The sequence below is a fragment of the Cydia fagiglandana genome, chromosome 1 (genome assembly GCF_963556715.1).
Source record: "Cydia fagiglandana chromosome 1, ilCydFagi1.1, whole genome shotgun sequence".
Classification (NCBI taxonomy): domain Eukaryota; kingdom Metazoa; phylum Arthropoda; class Insecta; order Lepidoptera; family Tortricidae; genus Cydia; species Cydia fagiglandana.
In genome coordinates, this window is record NC_085932.1 from 16,054,072 (window position 1) to 16,077,266 (window position 23,195).

The following is a 23,195-nucleotide window of genomic DNA, read 5'->3' on the forward strand; positions in this document are numbered from 1 at the left end:
TTAATCTGCTCTATTTCATGACTAATGATATTACTTCCTGCGATATCAACAGTTAAAATGCAGCGTTTTCTAAAAAAACTTGCATTAGACTTGGACCCACGGAGCAATTTGAGAAATGGAATCTTCAATTAGACAGTCTCACTTTTGAGATTCATTACTCGTCCAATTTCGCTAATGGCGGCGGTGGCCACCGTTATGTTGATACACTATGTCAAATTGACGGAATGGAGTCTATGTTGGTTGTGTCCGGAATGTCTTAGGGAAAACGAATTATGATCTTCATTTATTTACTACCGCGGTGGAGTAAAATTTAATGTCACCTTTATCGTTGGAGAAGTATTGACGAAAGATATCTCTTTCCGTTATTATGAGTAAGATATTAAGGTGGCCATTTTTAAAATAAAACGTAGAAACATATTCGTCTCTAGTTATATTAGAACGTATAATTATTTACATGTCCACTATTTGTATGTGGAATTGTGGAAACATTTCCAAGTACCTAATTACATTGCATATGACATTACATTGCAAATGTAATGCAATATATAATGTTAAAAACATTTGCGGGAACTATTTAGACAGTTGACTTCCCCATACAAATCATTTTATAAAAAAATACACGGAAAATATTTTGGTGAACTGAACTGAGCTCTTTGTTTTGTTGAGCTGTGTCATACAAAAAAAAACCAAAATGTTTTCATTTTCACGGTTATTGACCTCCGGTTTAAGTATCAAGATTGTAACATTTGAATTAAATTAAGAAATAAGAATAAAACGGAATTGCCTTTTATTTCGGTCACACGTCAACGCGTCCTAAAGTGAAATCCGAGCCTTGGCCCGCCAATCCTCAATCAAAGGGCTAACGCGTGCTCGCCAAAGTATTTAAGACATGACTCGCTCTTACAAAATAAACTCAACATGCGATTGATGCGATATGCATACCTACCTAAGGAAAGTTTAGGAAAAAAAATAAACTAAAATTAGTTACAACTAGCATCGGTTCGGTAGCAAAGGCGTAAGCACGTTTGAATTGATAAAATCGTCGGTGACAAGCAAAAGTTACTAACTAACATCATTAAAATTATTGGACAATTAACCGTGTTGAAATTATTGGAAAATAAAAGTGTAATAAAGTGCATTGTTACTTTAATTTTTTGATAGTACTTAGTGACTTTTGCTTGTCACAGTTGTCACCCGACGAAATATAGGATATAATATTCGTAATAGCTTAAATTTCCCTCGTGAATGAGCTGACCAATCATCCTTAATTATTTGTTGAAAGTATCTCTAGTTATATTATACAACTATTGCTTTCATTCCTCCAGGACACTCGATGTTTGACTCGCCTAGATTTACACAAAAGTCGATGGTATTTATAAGTAAAAAACTTGCATGGAACTGAGTATTTTATACGCGGTGTAATATTACTTACAGTGTATAACACAATACGCTTTAATGCTATCGTTTTTTAATAGGCACTTTTTTTAATTATGCATAGGTTAATTGCAACCACTAGTCTCATATTAGAAGGATCCCATACTTCTAATCAGCTAACCATGAAGGGTTTGATTACAAAAACGACTAAACGCGGTAAGATTTTAAACAAAAGTAGATCGAAAGCGCAGTCACTACCCAAGGGGTGCGCAAGAGCATGTACTCGCGACCGCAGCGTATCGGGTGACCTTCCGCAAATACTGACATCTGTCGGCTCGAGAGACGCAAGACACCGTTCAAACAGAACTCCACACTTGGCGCGGACATCACAGTACAAATATCCTTACATGTTACATGGACATCTCGAAAAATTTTTACTGAAAATTTATAAATTTATACCTTTTTATATTCTTATTTAGGCAAAAAATATTACAATAAAACTTGACAGTGGCCCCCAAACCAGGCCGAGGCTGTATTTTGGGAACCATTGATAGTCCTTGGGTATTTAAATTTAAATTTACAGTGTACATATATGATTTCTGTAGTTTTAACACATTCACTGCTCCCGATCCCGACGCACATGTGCGTCCACCGTTACACAAGTTTGTTCCTAGGCCACGCCCCCTGGCAGTGAATGTGTTAAGGATGACTCACGTTAGACTGAGCCGTGTCCGGGCCGGAGCTTACGGCGCATCCTTTTCTAGGGAAATCGTCACGTGATTATCTCCTAAGTGCACACAGGGGAAAGTCAAATTCAAAGTCAACTTTTCGTTTGTCGAAGATCAAAGTATTAAATAAGGCGCCAGGCGGCTTAACTTTCGTGGGTATAGTCCAATATTATTTATTGAATTTGCTAAACTTCAAGTTTTAGAATTATGTTCAACTCTTGACAACTACACTAATAAAACATGTGAAAGACAGACGCAAATAAATACACACGATGCCTTTAGGTACCCGTTTTAGCTCGTACCAAGTCAAACTATAGTTGTTCAACAACAATGGAACATTAAACATTGGTTTTAGGTTGAAAGGGATGAGTCGAGACTTAAATGATGGAACAGTAAGCACTTGCAATATTCTCTAGGTTACTGAAACTGTTAAATTCATTATTTCTTAGAGCCCAAGGCATTCCACTCTCTACGACTGTCTGTTTGTCGGAATGTCATAAAATTGTACTGTACACAAAAGTACTTTTGTACCTATTCCTCTTTCCTAAATATGCCATATGTATGTGTATGTATATGTATTTATATCTCAGTAACGTGTGAAAAATCATGCCCATTGCCCGTAGCATAATATGTATGTGTATACATCCCAGTTACTATATTATGTTTCTAAAATGGAGTGCACTAACATGGCTTACAAACCGGTGCAACACTGGAATCATAAATGCATGAAATAAGTAAAGTAGGTTGATTATTTGTTCAATTATGAGTTATTTGTTCAATGCAGTTACGTAGGTAATAAATGGGAACAAAACAAAACATTATTATTTTAAGATTAATATTTAAGTGTGTAAAAATCCATGTTTTTCATGAAATAAACAGATTATTGTTTTTTTTTAACAAATATGTACCTACTACTCAAAGAGTTAATTGACATTGAACTATTACCAGCTTTAAACAAGTGCAGTTTTCATTTAATGATGATATAGATAGGTTAGTTACATAATAGATCATCTAAATCTAGATAAATCAAAACTTAATATTACCTATATTCGCTAGTCAGAAAAAGGTTTAATTGGTAGACCCATTATTACAACCATTGTAACTCTAGGTGTTACCGCGAATAAACTATTTGTATGTTTTTGATAAAATATACCTATTGGTATCTTTCCCGTTCCTAACGATAAAAACACATGGGCATGTATCATAAATAAAGATGATAGAAACAAATCAATCAATGCAACGAACATAAGAAGAACATTTAAAATTATATATTACATCAACGACACATTGCAAAAACTATTACTTGTTACAACATAGATGCATAAAACATTAAACAAGTTTATAATTATTAACTTTCTGTTGAATTGCATTGAACTTTTACTTCTTTAAGGTCCAAAGTCGTTTAACACATATTGTGGTGATATTGTATTAGAAGATGACATTCCCAGAAGCTCACACTCCATCGATTTATTTGCAGACCTCGCTCACTTAGTTATAAAGTAAAATGAACTTTAGCGTATTATAATAACAGTTAGTCATTTTATCTCGTGGAGTTTGTAAGCACAGAACGCAAGTTTGCCTATAAAGTTACCACATCTCAAGTGTCGCTTTATAGAGCTAAGCATTTACCTCGGGTGATATAATACTTTATAGTTTATACATATTGGATACACGAAGATTGAATTTCTTGGAGGATGGATTGATTTAGATTTATATCAGTTTAAGTGCCTATAAAAGTGAATAAGCATAGAGAGGTGATTTATCGTTGTTAAACACATACCCGAAGTAAAATGAGTTTCGTTAGGTACAGAATAAAACATCCAGATGAAGGAATATTGACTTAAAAAAGTAAAAGTGTAACCTCAAACATATTCCTTATAAGAAACAATTAAGTAACGTAAGGAACAATAAAATTCCCGTCAAGTCTCCTGCACCCGTTGAAACAAAATCCAATACTAAAGGTAGCAGTATTTAATTCGAAAAGTAAAATAAATTGTGCATTACATTGACACAGCTAATGAACAAAAGGAAGCAGGAATGCAAAGGTCAGCCTCGGCTCCGGCGATGTACAATCAATTAAAGAAATGCGATACTGTAAAGGTACAAACAGTTCAAGATATTTATTTTCAACCCACAATTCATCTATGGCGTGCATACATGTGCTATTTTTAATTTCAAAAAAGAACAAAGAGTGAGTTTACGTCCCTAAAATTGCAATTGCTTTCAAATACAATAGTCAATAAGAAACTAAGTAGAGGTGCAATTACCTATTAGTTAGCCTGTCTCGTGATCTTAGAAAAGCGGACAGCCTATTGAGCCTATAGAGAAAATGAGGAACATTCATATTAGGTTGTCGTAATTCCGTTATTGTTTATGGGCATTACGACTTAGAGATTTAAATGAATTTATTTTTTACTTTATCAATAACATCTTTTATAAATAAAGAAAACTACAGATGAGGTTCACAATTCTGAATCATTTTTTAATTACCCGGTAGTATTTCTAAACTCATTTTAGTCCGTCACGGTACGAGATACGGTCTCTTTTAGCTCGTAGCTCTCAGAAGCTGTTCAACTAATGACACTACAAATCCTTCGCAGTCCGGCCCAGGTATTGTCCTCTTCAGTTTTATTTGCTCTTCTGTCGACTCTACCTTTTTCTTTTTAATTCAGACAATTTTTAAATGGCTTACCTTTGATACCATTATTGTGTGCCAATCAGTTTGAATTACAATGTCCTTTAGCAATGGCCGAACTGAGTAAGAATCTTTATTATTTTTCTTACAAATCATTTTATTTTACGTTTTTTGTTTCAAGTAAACAAGGCAGCTGTTCGCTTTATTTAGATGAGACCCGAGTTCGGATGCATCTTGAATTTAAATTCGATTTTGACGTTCTGAATACTGGTTTTATGTAAACGTGCAATTGTTATTTTCGTTATTTATTGATACAGTTTTAACTGGACGTTGTCAGTTACCAAGATTTAAGGTATTCTTTCAACATATCTTGTATTCAATATCAAAAGTTAAAACGATTCCAAAAACAAGAAAAATCTGAAGCTGCTATTGTTTGCACCGGAAAAACTAACTAATATTAGTCATGAATAGAATGTGGGTGTGTGGGTTTTACAAGTAAGCGTGCATCATTACGAGTACTGTCATTTAAATCAAGAAAATTGATTAACACCACTCTCGTCAAAGTGAGACGTCAACCTCTGTAAAATAAGATACATGTATACGAACATTATAATATAAACTTCATTACTCTTTCCTTTGTCGCTCCCAAAAAGGCTTTATCGCAGCCGTCCGAGTGCTAATCTCAAAAAAATCATGCGAAAAAAATATTACCGACTCCATTAAATCTGCCTAATTGAGACGCGACAATTTTAAAGTAACACTTTAAACGTATTAAGTACTAAGATGTAAGTGAGAGTGAGTAATAAATCTCATTCTGACCACTCTTATCTCTATACTGAGGTAGCCGATATTACCAGTTTCAGGGCGCTTGGAAATTTAAATGTAAAACAGCTTTAGTATTTCATCGACTTTGACCGCTCGCTACTATCAGCAGTCATATTCGAAGTTGATGATTTATGCCAATCACTTAGTTAGAAATATATTTTTTTAAGATTATTTTCCGTGTCATTGACTTTCAATCTTGTCAAACAATGGACGTAGTAGCAAATCTAAGAAAGCAATTCACTTCGTATGTTTATACATAGACGAATACGAAAATTGTGTTTTGTAAATTATTAGAGATTACTCCTTTTTTACGTCTTCTTATGTCCAAAACCAAAATATCTAAGTACATATTTTTTCAAAAGGCCATCATAATACATACCTATAGGTATCTGCTTTTTAGTTTCTACATCAGATTAAAAAAATTGATGATTTTGAGACATAATTTCAAACATATTAAATGTGTTAGATTAAAGTAATTAACGCTGATTATTGAAACATCGTGTGTGGTTTAATTAAACTCGTTGCTTATCATACTCATTTACTACAGTTGTGGAAAGTTGGAGTTTCGGGTCTTATGTGGTAAGGTACTCGTAAATTAGTTGTTGATTAATAACCTAGATAATATTAAATGAGTAAGGGCGGTCCTCTGCCTAGGCATCGGTTGGAATAACCTTTGTCGAGTACATAAATAATAAAGACAAACTATTTTGTTGATTGTCTTTGCCATTTATTTGTATCGTTATGAGTTTATTACCAATCTACAGTAAATCATGACAGTGGTGTTGTTTTATTCAATGTAAAGCGAGAAAGTTTTTATTTATACGAGATCTACTGTCGTTAATACGATTTCAACTGTAGTAAATTTAATGTTGAAACGATACGTATCAATCAGGGCAGTCGAATCGGACCTATAATAATAAAGTAAACCGCATCTGATTGGACCATTCGGCATTGTACGAAATGTTTCTCGGAATTTCGTAGCGTGCTCAAAACTACTTTTGGACGTAATTGTCTTGCATTCAGGCATTTTTCAACTGCAAGATACCTACTATATTGCAAGAAAAATATGAAAATAAAATTTTACATAAGTACGACATTTTGCATATTGATCTACAGCTGAATTCTCAAATAAAAAAGTTGTTTCGTCTTTGTATTCCTTCTGAATTATTATTTAGTCCCTTGATAATAACACTGTATGGTCAGTTAAAGCCTATTACCTACGCTTCATTTGATTACACTACCCAGTTAAACATCAAATAAGACTAATTTAATTAGTACTATTGTAAGGCTACATTCATTTAATGTGTCTAATTCTCAATGTATCTACTTATAAAATAAACTAAATACTGGGATTTATGTATGTGAGTACCATCGAATGAAGTTATAATGAACGTAGATAAAATGGACATTGAGCAATGTAATATACGTTCAAAGTTAATGTGAATAAATGGTGTTTTTACCAATGGCCAATGTTGCCTCCTAAATGAAGACAAGAACAAAATTACACTTCATATCGGCAAGACTAACATAGTTAAAGCTTGCAAACTCTTACAGAATAAGAAACTGTGTGTCCTTCATATTAGGTTGTGAATTCGTTCGCAACATCTTGTTCGCTTGCGTTTCCGTTTCTTCACCATTTATCTTTGCTTTGGACGGCAATGCAATTAATCAAGCGTCGTTGTCACGTCCATAATATGTGGAAGATAAAGAGTAAAAGATGATTTCTTACTAATTACCCAAGCGTTTTCGGTTTTAGGATCAACACCTACTTTATCGTTTTTTATCTTCTACACGTTTTATTTTAGATTTTAATTGTTTCGTAATTTATTTAGCTAGGTACTCATTATTAGTTTATGTTATTCGAGTAGATTATGGAATGTAAGCTTTAAGCTTCAGAATATGTAAGCTTTAAGCTTTTATGATTTATTTACTGTATTTTTTTTTGTGTATTCTTGCGGTACAATGATTGAATGTTTCAATGTTATATGGTTAAAATTTATAGGTTAATAATTATGTACTGGCTGGCGCCAAGGATAATAAATATTCAGTTTCTATATATGCAGTGTATAATAAGAACATGTTAAATTACATTTACCCACACCTTTATCCGACGACCACACAGATCAAATAGAATTAAATGTTGCTAATTAATTACCCAGACAATCAGATAGGTATAGGTTCCTAGGCAATTAGTTCTGGCTCCTAGGCTGATACGCGAGAATTGATAGTCCTACGGTACTAGGCATTAAAGTTATTTGTCAACTCTAGAGTTGATGCCATTGTGTTTGGCAATGGAGGTAAACGAGCGGCTTAGTGTTCGATTAATCGTGAAATCTTTAGTGCTACTGAGGAGCACAATTAGGTGCATGATGAAATGAGGACGCATGAGTGATGAGACTTTTCATAATATGTCAAATTTATTGCACAATACATACATACAGTTAGTCATACTTACAAACTAAACACACACAAGTTACTAACTAAACATTGCTGCTGCTCCTAGATGCTTCCGGTGCTAAAATGCCCATAATACTCGCGGCATTGCCGTGCTGGATGGCTATGGATAGACTTTGTACCAGAAACGACTCGGAGCGGGGGTCCTCCCGGCCTATGTCGCGCACCAAGTTCTTCGCGTCCGCCCCCCAACAGCCCGCCGTTTCTTTTCTTTTCATACTTTTCTTAATAGTAGAGTAAGTAGAGGATTTCGCGATGTATGAATGTTATAAGTACAGTTGTATTTTCCAAGACCTGTTTACTTGTATGCCTATATTACTTTATGGGAACTTTACTCACAGTTTAATAATAATGGTATTTTTTGTCCTCAGATGTCGGCAATCGACCCGGACTGCGGAGTGAATGCTATCGTGAACTACACGCTTGGCGACGCGCTAGCACGGCCGCAGTTCGACGTGAAGCCGGACAGCGGCGAGCTCTGTGTGGCCGCACCCTTGGATTACGAGGCTAACACTGATTTCGAGTTCCCTGTTATTGCTACTGATAGAGGTAAGTGTGGGATTTTTACAGTCGTCCGTTCGGCAACAATTACACTTCGTGATTTGTTATCGAGTTACACTAGTGCTTACCTTCCTCAGAACCAGGCCAAAATGACAATCGTTCGCAGAGAAATGAAACGAATTGCTATCTGTCTCTATCGCACTAATATGGAAGAGTGATAGACAGACAATAGCATTTCGTTTTGTTTTCTGCAAACGATAGTCATCTTGGCTTGGTTGGCCCCCATCAGTATGCCAAACAAAAGTGACTTAGCGACGCATTGCAATACACAGACCTCGAGTGAATTGTATGTGCTTTTCACAAAAAAATAACATTACTTTAGGCAACTTTCAGATTCAGATTGGATCACTATTACAGCTGCAGTATTGCAAATATTGAAATACAGCATTGCTGCGGCAAATGTCAATAATCCAAACACCAACATTTGTTTTATTATATCCTGCAGTAATTCTGGACATATGGATACTACAGCCATATAGGTAGAAGCGAATGCTGTTTAGATAATATAATATTGTTAGTTCATCATCATTAACCCACTTTATAGCTTTAAATTGTAAATTCTAGTTACGATAAAAGTAGAATCATATAAACATTGTATAATTTTTGTCTGGTTGTTGTTAAAAAACCTAGCGAAGATGCCACCGACCGACTTTGCCTAAGCATGTTTATTGGTAAACTGTTGAATAAAGATGTTATTATACCGACCAAAGGTGTTTGTGTGTAGTCAGATCACGAATTGCATATAAATTAATGGATTAAGGGCATTATCACTCTTGGCTGGGTAAAAGGATAGAAGGTTTCCTTAAATACGTTTTATATTTTTTAAGGTGTTATATTATATATTAAGTACACTATTAGAACCCGAAGTAACAGGAATTAGACCAGTGCGAAGTCCAATTTAGGTTGATAAAAAAGTAAGCATTTTATGTAAGTTAAGCAAGAAATCCCCCTTACCCACAATTGGCAATGATGGCAACCGTCACATAAATACAACGAGTTCCTTGTTTACAGACTATCTATACATTGTTATAATCGTTGTATTTGACTGTGAGTGTATTTAAAGAGCTATCCTAAAATTGTAAACCGTGCAATTGCACGGTCGAGTTGATAATTAAGTCATTTCCCCACTTACACTAACGATCGATCCTCAAAGCGCTTTGGTCAAAATACACTCGTCCGCGAAATTAAATTCCGCAAGTGTCAGGCATCCGCTGATTTATCGTTGAACCAACTATCACTCTTTTTGTTTCCTCTCGTCTCACTTTATGTTGCCGACGGCCTGAGAACTGGAATTTGGAAATTCTCAGTCTTAAGTAGATAAACACTATCATGAATTTAATGCCATGGCGGAAATTTTGTAGGGCCTTCAACACTTTTTCTTCTCAATTGCACGGCAATTCTTGTTTTTTTTATATATATTTAAACATATAATTCAATTCTTACTTTGTGATTTCAATCTTAAAACCGTTACTTAAAAGTTTTCTAAACCAACATCTTACACCCACCCTTTTATGTTATTAACATTTCTTTATAATATGTGTGTGTGTATATGTGTACCAGAATATGTGTATACATTGATGAAGAAGGTACTCGTACTACATTGCTGCTTTTCATAACACACCCATAAATAAAACAGTTATGTCTATAAACGCTAATGTAACACTTGCAAAACAAAAGCAAATGATTTTAGTATCGTACAGCACGTTGACATCGGCATAAATCAAGCCGCTGTCAATTAAACATAGCATTACAACAATACTCAAACAATCAAGGGACCAATTATTTATTTATTCACAGGGGGCCTGTCCACAACCGCCGTGGTGAAGATCCAAGTACTCGATACGAACGACAACGTCCCCGCATTCACTGTTAAGGACTACAACGTCTCGCTGAAGGAAGGGAGAATATCATCTTCTGAGCCTATTGTCGCTGTGACCGCTACAGACGCGGACTCTGGCCGAAATGGAGCTATAACCTACAGAATCGTGAACGGAAATGACATTGACGTCTTCAGAATTGACAGAGCAACGGGAGAAATTTTCGTTACCAAGCCGTCATTAATTAGGGCGAATGGAAAATTTGACTTGGAGGTGTCTGCGAGTGACGGGGGTGGTTTGAGTGCTCCGCAGACCGCCGAGGTGCATATCATTGTGATGCATGCCGGAGTTAGTTCGGCACTGTTCGACAAGCCGCGATACAACTTCCACGTCAAAGAAGATGCCAAGATTGGACATCTTGTCGGGACCTTGAAAGCTACTGTCGCAGAAAGAGGTAAGTGCAAATTGTAATTTCTATTGGTAAGGTGGAACATGGATATTCAAATCTCTGTCGTGATAGCTGTGCTTGAAAGGTTTTAACGATTAAAGTAATATAAGAAGCGAACTATGATGCAGAAACCATTAATGGGTAAATAACATCGTGATAAGTCTAACATTATGACAAGCACTAATAGCATACGACATATAAAATAATTATCCTTTGCCTTTCTTGTGTAACCTAGACAGACAGGTTTGTTTGGAAAATTATATTATGTGCATTTGCTCGTGATATCGTTTTCATTATCTTTATTTTAACTTTCTAAAATCAATGCCACATATTAAATATCAAATTTTGAGAAAAAAGTAATATTAACATTAGTGATCCGATAGCATTCCTCGAAAAGAAAGCTAACAGAGACGTTTAGGGTTACTTACATCGAAAACTACTTAAGGATAGAGTCAACATGAATGCAGAAACAGAGCTTCTGTGGAGTCGAATAACCTTATGGCTTCATTTCGTTGAACAAATTTATTGAGCTCGTGCCACTGGGAGTGGAGGTAAGGCAGGAGCGCCGGCGTCGATCTTCATATTGAGGTGATATTTGATCGGAATAGTTTAACTAAAGTACATTCTACGCTTCGTAATATCGAATAATAATAATATTCGATAATTGACCGTAGCGTACAAAGCGACCAACTTTTTATTTTTGTCAAAGTGACTTACACCCTAACTCAGTAGCATTGGTCGCTTTCTGCATTGATAAAAAAATTGAGGTGGTCGTTTTCTGCATAACTATGGTCAATTTATATATAGCTGCTCTAAACAATACATTGAAGCAAAATCAAGCTCATTATTTTGTTTAAATTCCAAAAAATAATATAATTTATATCTTAAGGTTCTTTTTTATTGATTTTAAATAAGTAGGTAAGAGATCCTATATGATCGATTAATGTAAGTTAAATAACTGATTCCTACATAATCTCCAGCTTAGGTTGGGTTGTGCAAATGGGTTCTGGCTATGATTAATAAATAATTCGTGCCCATGCACGATTGCACAGCCAAATAATTTAATCTTAGTACCATTTCGTAATACCAGTGATAATCAATAAGAAACCCGCTGGGGATCTCTTACTATTGTCACTGTGACAAGGCACGAAATGGTACTGAAATTAAATTCCTTGGCCTTGAATAAGGCACCTATTATAGGTATATGTAGGTCTGTATCATATTTTAACCTCCTAAGTCCCTGCGTAATTTTTTTTTAACATAGTCCACAATCTATTATGAGCTTTTATTGTGTAACTAAGGGTTCCAATTTCAATAACAAAACAATTGCTTCTGGGTTTCAGGAGGTTAAGACATGTTATACTGATCTATTTAGATAATAAATAACCTATCCATATTATATCAAGTAAATATCTAAGATTTTTGGCTATATCTTTCGCATCAGCGCCTTTGTTACACCACAAGGATGCTTCTATGCACAAATCCGTAATCGTCCATTGTCTGCTGCGATCACGATCCCGTGATTGGCGGCCTTCCCCCAGCCTTTAGTGGCATTCAAATATTCTTATGACATACTCACGCCTTTCTGTTCTAATATTACACGCTGGTATGCCAATTCAACCACGTTCCTAAGTTCGAATTATAGGTACCAATTGCTGTACCTATCGAATTACTTCAACACTACAGTCTTCGCTTTTATGTTCTTCAATTAAATTGTTACCATTAATTAACACTACCGTACCGTTAATCCGTCAATTTTAATCCAAATATTTAAATAGTTATGCGTTTAAGAGGTTAAATATTCTTGAAGTTAAGATAAAAATAAAATTTGGACAAATTGTGTCCGAGTAACATTGGACTCCCGAAAGGGTTATAAACGCAGCGCAATAAAATACTGGGATCAATTAAACGGGCCGATTCGAGCGGAGCGGCTTTGATGCACCGCGCTGGCTGTCACACCGACGCTAAAGCACCGGCGACACCAAAACATTACAAAAAGCGGATACACTCTGACCTATGGGTATTGCGTTTTTATCATTGTCTATGTTAACACGCTTTTATTAGGTCGACCTGTATGTAACTATGTAATGAAATCTAAGGTAACTAATTTAACCATCTTCCAAGGATCGTAGTGTCATGAAAATTGGCAGCTGTATTCTGTAGTTCTGATGACAATAAAATAATATGGTACTGTCGAACTGATCTGATGATGGAGCCGGAAGATATGAACTGGAACTTCATGATGGAACATCGTATCATAGCTGTGTTTGGATTCGTTAGACAAGTCTTGTAATGAATTTTGACCACGATTAGTTTTCAAGGTCTGATGATGAAGCCGGAAGATAGGCACTGGCATTCCATGATGGAATATCGTATCATAGTCGTGTTTGCACTTGTGAGATGCGTATTTTTCTAGTGTTTTTTAAACTATTCATTTATTTACTGCCGAGCTATTAATTGTATTTTCAAATGCCTTTATTTCGTGTACAACGCGTGGTCGTAGTCTGGTCATAGAATGAGCATTCCACCAAGATTTTGGTTGTTGATATTGTTGATACCTATTTGTGAACACAATAGTTATTAAGCCCACTGCGTAAATACTGAGTTGAACGTATTCACTACGCTTTGGTGTAATAGGAGGAATCACTGCGATCGGCTTAATAGGTAACTATTTAGGTCTTTCCTTTCGATAGGTGCGCATTAATGAAAATTTCAAAGATTCATATTTGTAGTAGATATAACAGTAGTAATAATATTAACGGGTTGCGTTTATGTCGGAGATCTAAAATTTTATGAAAATGTAGGTGCATACCTATTTTACAATACACAGATTTCATTATAATATTTTAACTCAAAAATTTCAAGTTTTGGTAGGTTTGTATAATATGTAGCCTACACTTTAAAACCAAATTCATCAATAACAGACAGGTCCACCTAATTTGTTCGTTTAATTGCAAGTAATCATTAAATATCTCCGTGCTCCATGTATCTCCAATATGATCCCATGCCTGTAATGCTTGTCCATTCCCTTTATTAACACCTCGCGTAAGTCAATCCGCGGACCAACCCTACGCAGCGCTCGCGCACAAGACACTCTTTTAAAACAAGAAGGTCCTAACACTAGAGGCGCTTACGCCGTTACTACCACCACTCTTATACGAATACAACGCAGTGTGAGTTAACTGCCTAAAGTATTAAATGCCTTGTAGATTGTAAAGTACATTTAAGTCAGCAATATTGCGACTTTATTCATTGATATGTAGAATTATGTAATTGAAGCAATTTGGCTGGCAAATCGATTAAGCATTATCCCACCAAAAACATAAATGTAAAAAAGGAGAGCCAAGTTCAATACAAAAATTATGCTTGGCTGTGGGGCTCGCCGCAAAAAGAATGGAGATCTAAATGAGTGCCACTGCCAAGTTCTATGCAAAATCCAAATATGTATTTATAGGAACAAAATAACATTATAAACAAGTATTAAACTCTATTTCTTTGCTTTATTGGATACCTATAACAATTGCTGTTATTTAAAAAAATGTGAGATCTTAAAGTAGGTTAGATTTGACTTGGCCAGTTTTCATTATATCAATCATTTTATATATATTGTAATTCTGATAAAACCTGGCCAAGCCAAATCTAACCTACTTTAAGATCTCACATTTTTTTAAATAACAGCAATTGTTATAGGTATCCAATAAAGCAAAGAAATAGAGTTTAATACTTGTTTATAATGTTATTTTGTTCCTATAAATACATATTTGGATTTTGCATAGAACTTGGCAGTGGCACTCATTTAGATCTCCATTCTTTTTGCGGCGAGCCCCACAGCCAAGCATAATTTTTGTATTGAACTTGGCTCTCCTTTTTTACATTTATGTTTTTGGTGGGATATCAATACTTTTTGTAAAGAAAACTAGGCAGGTATTGAGATTTAATGTTTTTTCTTGTGTTTCCGCTGTATGGTTTTTACTTCTGTTCTTTGTATAATTATGTGGTACCGCGCGCCGCCGACGACACACCGTTGGCCGGTTGTTTAGAGCGTATTAAAAGTTTTTTGTATGGGGACACCACTTATTTTTTGACTTTATTTTAATATAGCAAATATAATAATACATATATTGGGGTAGTTTCAAATATCTGCTTGTAGCGGTTCCAACGCTACAATAAAAAAATATTTTTTTGTATGGGGACCCCCCCTATTTTTTAACATTTTTTATATTTTTAGATTTTTTCCTACGCTTACACACAATAACCGAGCTGGATTCCAAATTTCATCCTTCTAGGTCATCTGGAAGTAGGTTAGGTTTAGGTACTTATATGTCAGTCCCAATAAAAAGTGGTTTTTTTGTATGGGGACCCGCCCTATTTTTTAACTTTATTTTATTTTTAGATTTTTTCCTACGGTTACACACAATAACCAAGCTGGATTCCAAATTTCATCCTTCTAGGTCATCTGGAAGTAGGTTAGGTTTAGGTACTTATATCAGTCCCAATAAAAAATGGTTTTTTTGTATGGGGACCCCCCCTATTTTTAAACTTTATTTTATTTTTAGATTTTTTCCTACGGTTACACACAATAACCGAGCTGGATTCCAAATTTTATCCTTCTAGGTCATCTGGAAGTAGGTTAGGTTTAGGTACTTATATGTCAGTCCCAATAAAAAGTGGTTTTTTTGTATGGGGACCCCCCCTATTTTTTAACTTTATTTTATTTTTAGATTTTTTCCTACGGTTACACACAATAACCAAGCTGGATTCCAAATTACATCCTTCTAGGTCATCTGGAAGTAGGTTAGGTTTAGGTACTATAAGTCATAAGTCAGTCTTAAAATTTACGACTTTTTGACCTTCATACCTTTATAACCGTTTGAGCTAGCTTCATGAAATTTGGGCTTCTAGATATCCTTATGGATATAATTAAACACACGTAGTTTTATGTGTTTACGTCAAAGATGTTTTGAGTTATAGAAGGGTCAAAAGTGGCACCAAGTGGTTCGTGTAATACTACACTCGGCGCTGGCTAGCCAGTTCCTTTGCTTGAACTTGGCTTGACACGCTGCCGCGTGTCTAGATTCGTCCGGCGTTTTTAGGGTTCCTTATTTATTTCTGTATTGTCGAGCAGTGCAAATAATATGCACTTCAAAAAGTTTTATACGTATTTGTCTCTTTATAATAATGTTACAACAATAATTTACTCGTAGTTGACTTTGTAAATAATTTTAAATACTTTAATTGAAAAGAACGTTTTTAAAATGTCACGGCAAATATGTAACAATTTAATTTATTATTATATGTATTAAATATTAAATTATTATTTTTTATTATTATATTTAATTTATTTATTATTTTAAATTGATTTCACATGTAAAATCTGATTTGTTCCGTGCTTACTTATTTAATATATCTTAAGTATGTAGTTTGTATGTATTATTACAAGGTTTCATTTCATCACTTTGGGCAACAAAGAAAAGTTATCACTGTAAAAATCTGGGGTTTTCCTACATAGGTATGAGTTTATTACTAAATTATTTATACATATAGCTAGGTATTGAGTAAGCTATATACTGCGTACGCCATAGGTCGGAGCATCGCTGGTAAATCAGGGCTCGGCTAATAAAGCACGGCTATCTCACCGCAAAGCGTTGCATTTCACTAATATTTATACAACAAGGCGAGTTCTACGGGTGCCTGTTACACTGCTGTGTAATAACATTTCACGTTTCATTATGTCCATATGGAAGATACAATAAATAAATAAATAATAATAAATAATAAATATTATAGGACATTCTTACACAGACTGACTAAGTCCCACAGTAAGCTCAAGAAGGCTTGTGTTGTGGGTACTCAGACAACGATATATATATATAATATACAAATACATAGAAAACACCCATGACTCAGGAACAAATATCTGTATCATCATACAAATAAATGCCCTTACTGGGATTCGAACCCAGGACCATCGGCTTCGCAGGCAGGGTCACTACCCACTAGGCCAGACCGGTCGTCAAATGATGATTAAGTACAAACCCCCCTTATTCATAAACGCGTTACAATTGGCTAATAATCATTTGTCTTTATCTGTCATTTAGACTTATGTATTTATAGGAAAGGGATAAAATACAATGTAATTAAATCAGGCCCGTAAAGTTTCATGAATAAGGGGGTTAGTCTACATTGTATGTACCTATACTGCTGCGACGTTAGTGCTGCGGCATTGATGATTGACAGACACCGCACCCTCAGCAAAGCCGCACCAGTAATGCATCTGCAGTTGCCATCCGAATGCCATCTTTATTTATACTGAACTGTCAAAATTCTTATATGAAGTCTGCCAGCTTTCGTGAAGCAACCTATACACACTGGCGCGTATTCAATAAGTAAACTGATATTACGTGCTCCGCGCTGTGCTATGTGTAAATTACCTGATAGAATCAAATCGTTTGTAAAACTCGCTGTGAAGTAAATTTAAATTAATGTTAACATTATCATCATTAACAACTGGTTTTGATACGACCTTGACGATTCTCTTGGTGGTTGGCGCGTTTAGATGTTAGATTGAATTTTCATAACATTACTCGGTCTCCTCTGTACTGTCAAAGTATGTCCTTATGTAGTACTTACTCGTACAGCCCTATACCGTCGAGCAGTCTACTAACGACACAGTTAAATGTGTACCAGTGCGACGTACTTATATTGAATACTAATACAAACTTTCCTCACTCTAGAAGTCTAGATTATAGAGAGTATAATGAGAGAGTCTAGAAGTATAGATGGCATTCAGCATGGTGTGAGCCGCGGCCGCTACGACCACGATTATTCTGCTGTAACGCGCATACCTCTAAATCACTGAATTGCCGTCGACCGTTAGCACACTTGTCTATGGGAAACGCTATTGTCCGACAGAGATAGCGGATAATTTTGTGCGTGCATAAATAATACAAGTAATAAAACGATCACTAAACTGGGACAACCTGCACCTTGGACTAGTGAACAAATACCGTCTTAAAAACGGGAATTAAACTAGTGTCCCTCTACAACTACATATTGCGCTGGTAAATAAAAAAAAATACCAATGATCTTTCGATACCTTCAATTTGATACCTATTTATTTATTTAAACCTTTCTTAACACGTTCGCGGACGCGGATTGCATAGCATCCGTTTTTGTACTCCTCCTGGTGACGCGCCTGCTATTGCATCCGTTATTCTTTTTAAATTTCTTCATTGAAATGCTTATCAATCCGCTTAACCACAGTATAATATTATTCATCAACTTTTCCTCTACCAGTCACCAGAGTCAAATAATGCGTACTGCCATATTACATAGTTTTATCGAAGTTAAAAATTATCCTGTGACGTCTCCAAATTGGCCCCCCTTTCTGTGACGCGGATGCTATAGCATTCGTCTTTGTATGGCAGCTCCCTTAGTAGCCCGGCAGGCGCGTCTGGGAGTGGACACATGTAATTTGGGTCAATTTCGTGCGCGATAGCGATTTTGACGTATTTTTATAAAATCGTAATTAATGTTTTTCTTACAATTTCTTTAAGTTTTTCATTGTGTTTTAATAAACAAACGTGTTTACTTGCTGTTAATTATACTACAGTAAAATTTTGTTAACGATTAATGTGAAAAAGTGAGGCATGAATGTGTATACCTATTATTGAAATAATTACGTTACTAGTCATAGTTTTGGTCATATAATTGTGAATTATAGCCTGTTGGCGCTCGATGATCACCTCCCACAAGGTAAGCACCTTATGACACGCATTTGTGGTATCATTCTGTGTATATTTCATGCCTTGTATTTGGTGCAGATGCATCCGAAAAAGAATATAAAGTTGGGTGAATCATCGCTTGGCAGGAAAAGTGGTGGACGCTTTACGTCCAGAACTTAACGCGGCGGTGCGTTACAGGGAACTGAAAAAGTGTAATGCGGTACATATTGACACTTTTGAGAAGTAGTGTTGGCGTAAAATGCTGCGTATACCTTGGACAACTAGAAGAACAAACCTCTCATTTTAAGAGAGCTCAAAATTGCAACTCGGCTCTCTACAACATGCTATGAGACCCATGACTGGGCCTTTAGATTAGAGCCGGTCTCCAACGCATAATTTGTAGGTAGTATCACATAATTTGAGGTCGAATGAACAGCGAACGTGCTTGGCATGGGGCATGCATGAGATGGACTCAATATTACAATGATAAGCAAAGAAGGAACAAAACAGAAGAAGAAAATTGTTTGAAGAGGTCAGCAAATGAGTCTTTAGAGCAAAAATCGCGCCCTTAGGAAGTCAGAAGTCTCAGCCATCAAGTCCATTGAGCACGATGTATGAATGCTATAACATGCGATGTCATATAAAATCCCATCTTGACTGCGTCATGTGACAGACATGCTTATGCATCCGAATAGTATAGCATTTGTTGTCACATAGCGTATAAAAAATATACTTCATATTGACGCGGATTGCATAGCATTCGCCTTGCATAGCATTACGCGTCATATACAAACCTAAAAGATATATTTGTAGTGACAGGAATGCTATAACAGTCCCAATATTTCCATACAAAATTTAGGTGTCCAACTGGTGTGACTGAGCGTCCGCGAACGTGTTAAAAAAAAGACAATTCAACGTTCGTTAAAACAAGGCTTCTAAAACATTATCCTTCTAACGTATCGTATAAGCACTTGTTTAAGAACTAAACTAGATATATCCTTGTTATTGGCAAATATGCAACTTTGTAATTGCAAAAGCAATAAAGTAAGCGAATGAACCGATATAGAAAATGAAATCTTTAGATTTGAGAAGATATCTCTTAAAAATTATATCACATTGTACACCCAGTGCGTGGTCTAAAGGAAAAACTTAAGCATATTTGAGAATTGTCGTGTTTTATTGATACATTGTTTTTGAGTGAGTGTTTAGTTATATTTAAATAGGTTAAAAATGTTTACTGATGATGTTATTTGTCTGTGTTAGCTAATTAATATGCAACGAACAATCAAGCGCCACGAATCTGACAAGTCAACCTAGTCTGCTCTTTAAGACTTGTGGTGTTATTAGCATGTTTGTTTGTTCATTACTTATTACCCTGTTATGGTGAAAAGCCACATTTACAAGGTGTAGTAATAATCTTAAGACAAAGTTCGTACCAATTATTTACTTGAAAAAAAGTCAATAAGTTACGGACGATTATTATCCGGTCATAAAAGAATCTGAATACGAATTTGGTAAATAACAAATATAAATCAAATAAAACATATATCTTCACTTTAGCCTGGAATGGAACAGGCCTTTTCCCAGCAGTGGGACATAATATACTCTATTAATAGAATCTGCACGAGACCTATCTAATCTAGGACCACAAACGACAACTGGGCTATAACCGCGAAAATCGAAGATCGCAAATTGCTGGCATCTTTCTGTCCCTCTACTTACGCCTTCATTGGAGTAATAGAGAAAGATCCCCGCAATTTGCGAATGTCGATTCTCGCGGTAGACCCTCTGATTTCAATTGAACTCGAATGAGTAAATCGCTTTATTCTGTGCGTTAAGCCAGCTGGGCCAGCCTTGAGTTTAATTAGAAAGAGCTCCATAACATTTATGTTCGATGTTGCAGCACGCCCCCGCCAGATTTATGACTAACTTGCCCCGAGATAAACATTCATTAATTAAAAAAATATAATATATTGTAGATCCGGACTTGTAGCGTGTTTTGACAAATGTCCAGCGAAATTCCAGACTACGATTCGTATTATGATTTTTGTACAGCTTAGGTTAATATACCTAAATCATTTATCATAATTTAATGCCACAAAAAATTCTTATTTAATTTATATGGTAATATACCAAATATTTTTGCAAATTAATAAACGCGCTGTTAGATATTTTTCTTTTCTTAATCTATGTAATCTAAAATAGATTACTACGTCGTCTAATAAAATAATTGCTTTATATATCTGGTATGATTACACGCATGTGGAGGGCCAAGTAAATCGATATTTGATTATTATGTAAAGATTAATATGACTAATGATTCAAGCTTTAAAGAGGCTTTGCATCAAAAAACACATACCTACTACTAACTACTAAGCATATAGGTAATGCAAGTAAGGTATTTCCTATAACTAGAGATTATAAAATATTGTGAAAACCGCGTGTTCTATTTCTTTGACATTATTGATCAATCTATGAAATAAACGGTGTAAGGAAATATATTTTGGACTAGGTACCTGTTTAATATAATTTTTAAGTTTAATAAATCAGCAGCGAAAATAACAACGCCTGTGTTTGAATAACTTCATATAAATTCGCACAGACCCGATTCTTACGGAGGCGAAATTTAAAATTCGAATCCCCATTGCCCAGAAATCCAAGGATACGAATCGTCTGCGCCCGCGTCGAATAAATCCTGCGCGGGTCAACGACCTCGACACGGCGACAGTTTTTGCTCCCAACATTTTAGACTTCTTTTTCAAGCATACCGCAATTATTTTCGACTTTTTCCCGCCGCTATTTGGCCGAATTTAATCTGAAGATGTTTTGCACGTAATTGTTATAAAAAACATTTAAAATACAATACAATTACAACATTCCGCTTTAGGAATTACCCTCAAGATTTTTGCGAAGCTGTAACGAATAATTGTAAGACATCTTCAAGCTGTATTCAAGGTGCCACAATTAGATGCCTAAACTAATTGTGGCACCTATGTTGACTTTGTGCAACTAAAATTAACCTCCACGAGATACCTGTAGGCGCTTCCTAGGATAACATTTCTTCAACCAGAAACATCACTTTTGACACTTAATCATATCCTTAAAAAATCACGATCAAATTACAATTGAATATTATTTTATGCTAAGTTATCTTTCTGCGTCCTGGCTTAGTGTTTAATGATTTTATTCACTGTCGTAGTACCTATGTTTTGTATCAAATTACAAAATAATCAAAGCACAATAGAATTATGTTAAAGTCTTAACTTATTAAAACTGCATACTAATATATTTTTTCCAAACAGTAAATTCGATGCTGGAAATATACATTTCACACAACTACTGCCTCGGAAGAAAACTAGTTATGGAATAAATAGATCTTTTTAATGATTCTCAGAAGTTCCTTTGTTAAATCCAGTTCCATCAGATAAAAAGCTTATTCCCACTGGCGATAATCTAGCTTCTATTTGATAATTAATTCATTTAAATTGATTCAGTGAACAATTCCTAAGATCCTTAATTGAGCTGCCTTCGTGAGCAGATAATCTTCAGTACCTAATGGAGTCAATTTAGAAGGGCAATGCAAATTTAGTAAAGGTATGGCACGGGATTTAATGAATCAAAAGGTTCGGAGGTTAGCTTTTGATGGGCTGGCTCTGATTACAGATACAACATGAACGAAGGACAAGCCTTGTTTAGTTTTCACAAAACAGTTAAGACTCCTTTAGCAAACTCAAGATTAAGCCAAGTTTATTAATTGACTTGAACCCCATACAAACTTTCATCCCCTTTTTAACCCTCTTAGGGGTTGATCTCTCAAAATCGCTTCTTATTTCTTGTACACTTTATAAATGTGATCTGGTGTGCAAATTTCAACTTTCTATCTTCTGTAGTTTCGGCTCTCCGTTGATGAGACAGTCAGTCAGTCAGTACACTTGCATTTATATATATATAGATGTCAAAATTATTGAAGAAATAATTGTCAAATATCATATCATACTTGACCAAACAAATAATCATGGTGTTAGTGCATGGAAAATTGTTTAGGTAATTGTACACTTATTTTTTGGTTCAATAAAAACAAATAGACATGAACGAACCCCTTAACGATCCTTGCCTGTTGTTGTTCAGGATTCAGGATTAATCATAGGTACTTACTTACTAACTGAGTTGCTTAAATATGAATTCTACAGAGTAGTTGACAAACAGAATTCTAATCATAACCCTCCTTTTACATTGCCGTAGTCGGGTAAAAAGTTCAAAAGTTAAGTCGGGGGATTTTGAAATCACGTAATACTGACTTGTAATTTCGCATTTTAAGTATTCCGTTTTGTATCATAATAAAATTATGGATTACAATAACTTAAGACTAAAATTCACTCTTAAATATATGAGACTGAGAAGCTTAAAGTTAAATCGAATTAGCGGACAGGTCTCTTAAATTTAATTAATCCGGTTTGACAAAGGTCAATATTAACGCATCTTTATTATACCTAATTACGTATATTTGGTAAAACTGCAACATGTCGGTACAGCAAAATATGCATATAGATTTCAGCCAAAATGGCAGTGCAGCTGTAGCGAAAAAAACACAAATACGGCCGGCTTCTCTATGTATATGAAGTCAATTGA

The 23,195-nt window shown here is 35.2% G+C and overlaps 1 protein-coding gene across 1 annotated transcript in view; it reads left to right on the top strand.

Moving 5' to 3' along the window:
* LOC134665470 (protein dachsous) overlaps positions 1-23,195 on the top strand; it is a 328,769-nt gene that overhangs the window by 283,386 nt on the left and 22,188 nt on the right. Inside the window, exons 3-4 of the mRNA XM_063522448.1 lie at positions 8,388-8,565; positions 10,375-10,848. Coding sequence (XP_063378518.1) covers positions 8,388-8,565; positions 10,375-10,848 — 652 coding nt within the window. The remainder of the gene's footprint in view (positions 1-8,387; positions 8,566-10,374; positions 10,849-23,195) is intronic.